The sequence below is a fragment of the Lepidothrix coronata genome, unplaced genomic scaffold (assembly GCF_001604755.1).
Source record: "Lepidothrix coronata isolate B3197 unplaced genomic scaffold, Lepidothrix_coronata-1.0 Scaffold211, whole genome shotgun sequence".
In the NCBI taxonomy this organism is placed as follows: domain Eukaryota; kingdom Metazoa; phylum Chordata; class Aves; order Passeriformes; family Pipridae; genus Lepidothrix; species Lepidothrix coronata.
Genome location: NW_016690391.1, coordinates 90,352 through 101,215, shown reverse-complemented (window position 1 = coordinate 101,215; position 10,864 = coordinate 90,352). Strand labels below are relative to the sequence as shown.

General features: G+C 41.7%; 1 protein-coding gene across 2 annotated transcripts in view; it reads right to left on the bottom strand.

Annotated features, from left to right (window-relative positions):
• The window catches only part of HLCS (holocarboxylase synthetase), a 111,833-nt gene that overhangs the window by 93,222 nt on the left and 7,747 nt on the right, over positions 1-10,864 (bottom strand). For both annotated transcript variants that reach the window (XM_017833099.1, XM_017833101.1), the window contains exons 3-5: positions 8,201-8,363; positions 5,418-6,316; positions 2,233-2,415 (exon numbers count right to left, since the gene is read on the bottom strand). In XM_017833099.1, the coding sequence (XP_017688588.1) occupies positions 2,233-2,415; positions 5,418-6,316; positions 8,201-8,363 (1,245 nt within the window). The remainder of the gene's footprint in view (positions 1-2,232; positions 2,416-5,417; positions 6,317-8,200; positions 8,364-10,864) is intronic.

Sequence of the window (10,864 nt, the reverse complement as noted above, 5' to 3'; positions counted from 1 at the left end):
ATATATTGCTTTATATTGATATATATTGCTTTATATATATTAAATTATATATATATATATAAAAATACATAAGATATATATCATATATACTGCCTTTCTTATATAATTATATATTATATATTGCTTTAAATTGATATATATTGCTTTATATATATTAAATCATATATATATCCAAATGTATAAGATATATATTATATATACTGCCTTTCTTATATTATATATATATAATTATATATTATATATTGCTTTATATTGATTCAAACACTGCCTTTGTTGTGTCATAATTCTACATGGTAAGATCTAAACCTCCTAAAGATGGACATGACCATCCCTTACTCAGATAATTTTATTTGACTTCAAAGCTATAATAATAATAATAATAATAATAATAATAACAACAATAATACCAGTGCTGTCCATATTTGGTTGGCTTTTTTTAATCCACGTAGCAGGACTGGGATTTTAACCCATAAACTGGGAGTGAAACCATATATAAACTGGAAATTAATAATTGTTTTTGCTATATCTAGCAAAATAACCCTAGAAACTGGAAATTAAAACTTCAAAATGTGCATCCTAAGGAGAAAAAGAAAAAAAAAAATTCCAGTTCACCCCTCAGAAGCAGCTAAAAATTATATTGTAAAAGGCACCACCCAAGACATCAAGACAGGAAGATCTGAAACTCTTAATAATCAGATTTTTATCAATCAGCATCACAGATTGGATGGGATCAATAACAGCATCACAGTGATGCAAAAAGACACAGATTTTCCAGGAATTTTAGGCAGAGGAAAAGACAGGAGAAGCTTCTGGTTCATAAAATCCAGTTGAGAAAGTTGTATTTGATGTTCACACCGTAGATCTGATGGAAATTCTGAAGTGATAAAAGGGGAAACAGGGCAGGGAAGGGGAAGAACCACCAAGGAAACCACACAGAGCTCTGCTGTAAAATGAAGTTTAAAGTCAAAAAAAGAAAAAAAACTCACCAGACTAAGCACCTTAAGTTCAAAGAATTTAAAAATGACAAAAACCCCCTCCTCAATAATTAGTATTTTTTCTGAATGGAATTAAAAAAATCAGAGCAAAATCCATTTTTATTTCTTCCACATGTGCAAAAAAAAGCCTTGTAGTGTGTAAAATCAATTAGAAAAATGTGACAAGGTGAGGTCTAACAGCAGCTTTTAAATAAAATAATGGTGCAGGTGGAAACTCCAGTTTGGGGGTGAGGAATCATTCATGAACTTCCAAGTCTTAGAGACAATATAATATAATATAATATATGATATAATTTATATAATATCCAAACCAGTGAGCTGTACTGGACAAGCTTTCCATACAAACAGTATTTCCAATACTGTTGACTCTCTCTGTTCTTAAAAAAATTAAGTATTTCCACAAATTATTCTCCTCCCAGGTACCTTTCTGGTATCTCCTGTCTCTCTAGGAAAGCAAGGAGATCTATGGAGAACATGATGTGTGGAGAAAAATATGTAATTTGTGAGAAAGCTAAACTATTACACATCCCTTATTTATTTTAATCAAAGCTACCATCAAAAATGTGAAAAAAAAATCCACAATAAAAATCACATTCTCGCATTGAAAAATGTGAATACAATTTTAAAAAACCTTATTTTGGCATCAACTTGAACTATATGGTTAAAACATCTTTATTAGATGGCCTGCAAGGCTGGGATGTGCCACTAGATGGCAAGTTTGGATAAAAATTTAGCCAAATTTTAACTCGTGGCACGTTTAAAAAATTCCAAGGGTATAGGAAAGAAATGATCAGGAAAAAGAAGAGGAGGAGAATAAAAAACAGAAGAGTTCAATAAACTACAAACCGATTTTTGTCACCAGATCACACTGAACTTTCTGCCTGGTTTTAAAAGAAAACCAGATTCTGCCTTTTAAATCAGTTCTTTCAGTAGCTCAGTAAAAAGCCTTGTGTTTTTATATTGCAGAAGCATTAAAAAGTTCTCAACTGAAATACAGCAAATAAAAATACAGCAATAGATAGGAATACAGCAAGTATAGCTGAAAAATGAATTCCCCCATGGTGAAATTCAGAACTACAAGCAACAGGTTATGAAACAGAGCAGAAATTAAACTTTTTGCTTACCTGTAACACCTGCACAAACCTCTCCAAACAAAAATACCACGGGGTGGATTTAGGAGAACACTGAATTTGTCTTGTAGGGTAAATCTCAGGCAACTGAACTAAGCAGAACTTACCTCATCAGGAGAGAGCAGGTAAAGAGGTGTCAAGGTGGGAAGTTCACTCAATTCACAGCTCAGGCCAAGAGACACCAGGAGCTCCTTGAGAACTTCACATCTCTTGGTGTTGCTCATCTTCAGCAAATTAAAATCCTCTTCGGTTTGGACATCCATGGAATTGCTGTCCAGCTCCAAGTGGGCCTGGCAAAGGGAATAAAAAAAATCAGTTTGCAGTTCAAAGATCGCAGCTGCCAACCCACTACAATTTTCTGTGAAATCTCTCCAAGACATCCCTTCTTAATAAATTGGATTTTCCTGGAGGAGATGTTCAAACTTGTGTTTACTCATGAAGTTGATCCTTCTACGTTTCACGTCTGCCAGAACCAACAGCAAGACGGGTCATATTCTGGCTGGTACCAGAGAAAAAATTACATTAAAATTGAAAGAGCTTCACCAGAGGTTGTAGAAGATCTGAAGAACTCAGAGAAGTCCTTACTGTGTCACATGAATTAAGCTGAAATCAGTGCAGAACAAGAAATGCTTCTGTCTAAAAAAAATGACTTTTTCACCTGGTAGAGAATCACTCCTCAGGGCTGCAGCAGATGCTTAAAAGCAGAAACGAAATAAAACAGGAAAAAGAAATCCTTTATAGACCTCCTTTTTTTCTGGCTTTCTTTTTGTGTTTGATGGTTTTTGTGACTTTATTTTTTGGTTGGTTTGTTTGTTTTTTTAAATAATTGTCCTGACATATTTAGAAGACCTTGTACTCTCCTACAAGCAGATTCATTTAATGAAAATCACAAGCTATTCTTTGTTCATTTCTTCAATTTTGCACGGTTTAACGACGTTCTTCATGTTTCCTATATGATCTGCTTTATTGAAATTCAGGGAAATGAATGACAGTGGATGTCCCTGGATCCCTGGAAGTGTCCAAGGCCAGGTTGGACGGGGCTTGGAGCAACCTGGGCTAGTGGAAGGTGTCCCTGCCCATGGCAGGGGGTGAAACTGGGTGATATTAAAGGTCCCTTCCCACCCAAACCATTCCATGACTATAAAAAAAATGGAAATGGGGGCAGGACACACACACCAGAAGAGTATAAAACCAAGGGGAACATTTCTGTGACAGAATATTTACTGGCTGATGTCACTGCCTGTCCCCTGAAGAGAAAACAATAAGGCTTTTCAAATCCACACTGGAAGTCATTTAGGATTATAAAATGACACGCTAATCCTTCTAATCTGATTTTTGAAGCTGTGCTGTAATGCCCTTTTTCTCTGGGGGGGAGGAAAACCTGTGCAGTATTAAGTTTTACTACAGCAGAAGGGTCAGTTTAAAGGCTGCAGCAGAGCAGGTTTTACCCTGGAGCTTGCAGAAACAGTTTCTAATCGATTTTCTAGTCCAAGCACCCAGCACAGGGGTGGCAAAGCTGCCTCCCAAAAAAAAAAAAAGCTCCAAACATGCTACTACATCTAACAGTTTCCAAAAACCAAGCAGATTTAACCTGATAAACTGATAAGAGATGGAAACAGTTCTAAGGAAGCCCAGGAATGTTTCTGAACTACATAATTGCTAGAAAAGTATTGATACCTGATCCGTGAGCTGTGAAATTTGAGTGCTCTGGGCTCCTGAGAAAGTTCTCCTCTACCTATAATATTGGTAAAAACACAACCTTTCATAAAGCTGTGTCTCTACTATATTCCTTAATTTAATTTACTTAAACACTGGTAAATAAATCTTGCTCTGCTTTTCTCCATGTGCTTGGTAGATTCATACTTCCAGGGTGTGCACTTATTTTCTAAACTTGGTGGTACTTCTTATCAGCCTTTCCATCACTCAAAACTTATAGCTGTGAATATTTAAATAATCAGCTGTGAATATTTAAATAAACATTTACCTTTAACACAGCCATTATCCACAGAGAGTAACATTAACAAAAAACATTATGAACACTTGAACTTCTCTGTTGTTTAATTTTTTTGAGGGTTTTGTTTGGTTGATGGGTTTTCTTTTTTACCAGAGAACACTCTAACACTGGAGAGGCACCTCTTTGCTGGGATATTGTTTCCAAGTGGAATGAGTAAGATTTTGGCTCATTCACTCCCCCAGGTGCTCTGAGCTATTTGATAAGTAACAGAAAGTTAAACATTTAAAACTTTAAAGCCTGAAGACTGACTTGGGAAATATAAAAGCAAGTTTCCAGCAGGGTTTATTTTACACTCTCTGCTTCATCACAGTTCATGTTTTAGTAAGAATGACTCTTATTTTGCCAGTATAAGTTTTCACCCCAAGTCTGTTACAATTTTGCTCTTCCTGTTCCTGCCTCCCAAAATCTGCAGAATTCCCCCCTCTGTCACTGCACAACCTCCAGCAGGCAGAAAAGGAAAGCTCTGCTCTTGAGGATCACAGAATCCCAGAATCCCAGAATAGCTGGGGTGGGAAAGGACCTCTGGAGATCACCCAGTCCAACTCTCTGCCAAGGCACGGGCACCTGGAGCAGGTGACACAGGAACACATCCAGGTGGGTTTGGGATGTCTCCAGAGAGGGAGACTCCACACCCTCCCTGGGCAGCTGTTCCAGTGCTCTGCCACCCTCCATGGAAAGCCTCATGTTGAGGTGTAAGTTGTTGTGTTTTAGTTGATGGCCACTGCTCCTTGTCCTGACCACTGGAAAGAGTTTGGCACCATCTTCTTGGCACCCACCATGGAGATATTTGCATGGATTGATAAGTAAGACTCTTGCTCACCATGCAAACCTGCTCTTTCTTCCACTACCCTCTGATCTTTAATCAGGTCCACCTGCCTGGCTCTGTGGTGAAAACAGGGAAGTGGAACAGCAGTGGCATTCTTTAAGACCAAAAGAAAACCATTCTGCATTCAGAGCCCTTGTACCTCCACCAACACATCCATCTGCACCTCAGGGGGTGGGGAGGCCCTGGCCCAGGTTGCCCAGAGAAGCTGTGGCTGCCCCTGGATCCCTGGAAGTGTCCAACACCAAGTTGGATGTGTCTTGGAGCAACCTGGGCTGGTGGAAGGTGTCCCTGCCCATGGCTTGGGCTGGAACTGGATGATCTTTAAAGTCCCTCCCAACCCAAACCACGTCACGCTTCTCTCCTTGACAGGAATCCCCAAGATCATGCCGTGGGAAGAAGTGAACTTTTCCCATGCAGCAATGTGAAAACTAATCCCTCCACATGCACAGTACCTGGCAAAGAATGGCTTCTCCTCCACTGTCTCCGTGAGTCAGATGAACAATAACCGGGTCTTTCTCAGCATTATTTAACCGACACAACGTCTTCACTTTGCCAGTGTCTTCCTTCCTTCCTTCCTCAAAAACACAGCCACTGACCATGAGATCCAGCTTCATTTCGGGGCTGTCCTTTTTAGAGACCACCAGCTCGTGGACAGTCCTCCTCAGCTTGTTTTTCCGCTTTATCCGAACGCCGCCAAAAGCGAAGGACGAAGAAAGCCCGAGAATCTTCCCGCCTTTAGATAAAAATTTCATGAACTGCTTGTGGTTCCCCTCCGAAATAGGCTCCTCTGTGGCAATGACCAGCAGCAGGGAGTTGTCAATCCAGGGATCCCTCAGCACTTGCTCCTGGTGCAGCTGGTAGATGGTGTAGCTCTCGGCATCGACGCATTCCTGAAGGACTGATCTGACCTGCTCAAATTTCCCTTTGGCCCTTTCAGAGCCAAGGTAAATCAACACATTGGGGGGCTTCCCAGCGAGGTTCACCCTCTTCATCCCCTTTTCTAGACAGTCATCCTTCTCCTCTTCCAGCTTGCTGCTGGAATCATCAGGAAGCTCTGGAATGTTTTCTGCAGAGGCAAATTTAACTGATTCAATGGTGCTGTTTTCCAGTTGGAGGCACTCGTGGCAGCTGGAAAGATGCAAGTGGTGATGTTCTCCAGACAGATTGTTGGGCTCTTCCTCGTGATCACCTTCTTCCTCTGGCTTGGATTTCTCCTCTTCACTTTGTCCTGCCAATCCTGATTTAACAGCAGTCCCAGCAGGAGTTACTTCATCCATTTGTGTGCTTTGCTCTTTCACGGGTGGTGCCTCCTGTGCCAACTCCTTCAGAGCAGATTCCTGTAAATGGACAGCTGGGAAAGGGAAAGGATACAAAAACAGGGGTTAGAAAAACGATATTAAAAGAGCTGTTACAAATATTACTAACAGAGCAGTATTTCATTGAATTTCAGCACAAATCATCTACAACAGCATAAATTTCATTTGTTTGACACCAAATCCTACGTCCCCCCCAAGAAGAAAATAAATTTCAACTTACAACACAAGTCTAATGGCTCTTTGTTTCGAAGGACAAAATGCAGCAAATGAAACACCTTGGGAAAAATACTGATCTTTTAAGGAGAGCAGGGTGGAAAGTCACTCGCTGCTCTTTTGAAATAAACTGTTTTGAAATAAACTATTTTGAAATCAGCTAATAAAGTGATGATGTTGGGCAAGACCGAGATATTGAACATTGCTGAAGGCTGCAGATAAAGGTTTGGCACAAGCAAAGGGAGTAAAAAAAAGAACTGAAATGCTTTCAGGCTGCAGAAAGGGAGAGAGAACCACCACCAGCAAGATCTGGGAGCTAAGAATCCAAGGAAATAAGAAGCAAATACGAAGAATTGTTAAACCTTCCCTTTTCTCCCCCTGAAAACAACAGAATGGCAAAGATAAACAATTTATAGCAAACACAAGTAAGAAAAAAGGAGCAAAGGTGATTATTGTCAGCATGAAACTTGCAGAGCAAACTAATTACGAAAGAGGAGACAAAAATCCTCTTCAAAAGGGAGGTTTTTTTCAGCTGCTGAGCCACGAAAATATTTCAAGTTTTAGTCTGAGAAAATTTACTGAATCCTTTTCCACTCGTACAAGACCAAATAAACTTACTGTGCTTTTAATTCAATGCGAAACTCGCTTAACAAAGTTTTGTTACAATACACCAGATGCAAGTTCAATCCCTTTCTTCACTTAACAACACTTGCATTCCCTTGAAACTATATCCCCTTTGGAGCAAGAAGCTTGAAGCAAGGTTGTTTGATATCCCAAGAGAATTTCCCGGCTCCCAGCTTCCATGTTATTCCATCACCAGCCCCCACCAGCCCCATTCTCCTGGATCTACATTAAAAAATACCAAAAAACCCCCCAAAAAACCAGCAAAGCAAGCAAAAAAAAATACACCAAATTGTTCTCAACCCACGTTTAGCTTTTAATGCACTTCTATTTCAAATATGAAAAAGAAGAGAACATCTGCCTCAAAACTTCTGGGTTTGTTTTTTGGGTGAGTTGTTTTTTTTTCAGACCACATTTGTTAATGTAAAAGCCCAGATTTACAGAAACAATATTTTTTAACTTCACCTTTGTGACAGTCACACAATCATGCACTTGCAAATGGTTAAACACCACCTTGGGTACTTGGAGATCTCATCATACTGAGGTTAATTATTGGTAGTAGCTTATGAGGCTTTAAACAAAAAGGGGAGGGGGTTATTCCAAAAATCTTCAGATCCATTTTGCTGCTGTTTCTGTTATTGCTTTTATAACACATTCTGTAAAGAGGGAAGGTGTTGAGCTTTACAAGGACCTCTATATTTGACAATATTCAGTATAAATGGAGGCAATTCTTCCCTGTGAGGGTGGTGAGGCCCTGGCACAGGTTGCCCAGAGAAGCTGTGGCTGCCCCTGGATTCCTGGAAGTGTCCAAGGCCAGGTTGGATGGGGCTTGGAGCAACCTGGGCTAGTGGAAGGTGTCCCTGCCCATGGCAGGGGGTGGAATGGGATGATCTTTAGGTCTCTTCCAACCCAAACCATCCTGTGCAAATACAGTCGAGCTACAGAGTCATCATCTGCCTCAAGAAAACACTCAGCCAAAATAAAATGCAAGTTTTTATAAGCAGGTATAAAGACTATATGCAAAGTCCTCAAATAACCACAAATCAGACCTGTTCTGCTTTTAAAAACCATCATGAAATACTTACAGACAATCTTGTGTGGCACCATTCCATTATCCATTTGAAGCCTGTCCTCCAAGAACGCTATTCCAAGGCTACTGAAATTATCTACACTTGCTTCAGCAATTAACTTAAAAGGTTCACCAGGTTTATAGGCCAACGGTGAACAATAGTCTGACCACTTCACGACCTACAACAAAGCATAGGGACCTTTTTCAGTTTGAAAAGGTTACAGAGAAACATCCAAATATCAGCAATATTATGAGTTTTCAAGGTGAACTGCACAAGATTCGAACACAACCCAAAGAACCTGCTGAGGAAGGGTCGTTTATGCAGCAAAACCTGCTACAAGATTCAGCCCTGACAGGAGAAAACAACAGCAACATCCACACCAAGCATTCATAGCAAATTGGGAGTACAAATAAATCATTCCCCAAGCCCAAGGCCACGAAAGTTTCAAGTAACACAGAAAATTCCAGCAGAGCATTAATCACATTCTATGAAAAAAAAATTCTGTTTGTATTTATTTCCTTCAGCACAAATTCTAAAGGAGAATGCTGATTAAAAGAACAAAAGTGAACTGCAAGGGTTTAATCAAAGTACACAGTGATTATTAGAAGTATTAACTAAACCCTGAGGGTTCAAGCTACTTCTCTACAGCAAAAATCCCTTTCTCCAGGAAATAATCATTATGCAATTGGGATACACACTCAGATACACAAACCAGTTGTTCTGTGAAGGTGTTTCTAGAGACAATGAAGCACCACCTGTTTTCACAACCTAAAAAAAAAAAATCAGCCTTTGCCACATAATATATTCCAATTACTGGGAGACAAAGTGCAATTCCCACATAGCAACTCCAGAACTTTGACACTGCCAACTCTAAAACACTTCCATGAAGTTCACCTTTTTATCACCACACAGAAGATGTAATACATTGATTAAAGACAGTGAGGAAAAACACTTAATTTGAATGCACAAAATGAGGGTGAGCTCTTGGGTATTTTACTTGTCAATATGTGATTATCAGCTAAATTTACCTTTTCACCAACTGCAGTGAAGTGGTTTGCACAATATTCAAAAGAATCCAGCTCCAACTTTTGCCTTTGGAGTATTTCCCAAGGGAACAAGAAGAAAGAAGGAACTGAGAGCTCATGCAATCTAAATGGCTGTGTCTCCTTTCCAAGTCATTCTCAAAGCCAGTCTCTGACTGCCACAACCCAGGTGAGACCATTCAGTCATGGAATCATGGAATGGTTCAGGTGGGAAGGGACCTTGAAGATTATCCAGTGCCACCCCCTGCCATGGGCAGGGACACTTTTCCCTATCCTAGTTTGCTCCAAGCCCTGTCCAACCTGGCCTTGGACACTTCCAGGGATCCAGGGGCAGCCACAGCTTCTCTGGGCAACCTGGGCCAGGGCCTCCCCACCCTCACAGCCAACAATTCCTTCCCAATATCCCATCTCACTCTGTCACTTTGAAGCCATTCCCCCTTGTCCTGTCACTCCATCCCTTGGAAATAGTCTCTCTCCATCTTTCTTGCAGCTCCTTCAGGTCCTTGAAGGCCACAGTTGTCACCCCAAAGCTTCTCTTCTCCAGGCTGAACAATCCCAGCTCTCCCAGCCTTTCCTCCCAGCAGAGTTGATCCATCCCTGGGATCCTCTTGGTGCCTGCTCTGGACTCTCTCCAGCAGCTCTATGTCCTTGCTGGGCTGTTCCCCAGGGCTGGAGGCAGGAGGTGGTGGTCTCAATCCATACTCATATTGGTGGCCTTTGGATATCTAACAAGAAAACTGGCTGGGGACCATCTGATACATTACTTATCCTGACCCTTAGTGAAAAAATCCCATTTCCAAAAGGAAAAGGAGAACAGTGTGTAGGTGTTCCCCACAAGATCAGCAGCATGTTTTTAAGTTCTGGGTCAAACTTCAGCTCTGTAACACAAGAGCAAGTCACAAGTTCAAGCCAAAACACACAGTTGGTGAGAACCAGCCCTCAAATCCGTGGCAGGTGGGTCCTGAACTCCTGGGAATAACACCCACCCACTCCAACGGCGAGCTTCCACCTCCAGGGCTTTCTGAAAGCTCATCAGCACGACTGTACCACAAAGCAGTGCCAGCCCTGGAGTTACAGGGTGTATTTTGGAACAAAACGTCCTCCTGGAAAGCAGATACACCAGATCACGATCCACTGGAATCCCTGGAGTCAGAGCCAGTCAGACCTCACCCCACTGTCACTGGGGATGTGTGTGACCAAGTCTGTGTAATATCTTTATTGATGATTTAGATGAGGGGATTGAGTCCATCATCAGCAAATTTGCAGATGGCACCAAGCTGGGGGGGAGTGTCCATCAGCTGGAAGGCAGGAGGGCTCTGCAGAGGGACCTGGACAGGCTGGATCCATGGGCTGATTCCAGTGGGATGAGGTTCAACCAGGCCAAGGGCCGGGTCCTGCCCTTTGGCCACAACAACCCCCTGCAGTGTTACAGGCTGGGACAGAGGGGCTGGAGAGCAGCCAGGCAGGAAGGGAACTGGGAGTGGGGATGGACAGGGAGCTGAACAGGAGCCAGAGTGTGCCCAGGTGGCCAAGAAGGCCAATGGATCCTGGCCTGGCTCAGGAACAGTGTGGCCAACAGGGCCAGGGAAGTGATTCCTGCCCTGGACTCAGCACTGGTGAGGCCACCCCTGGAGTG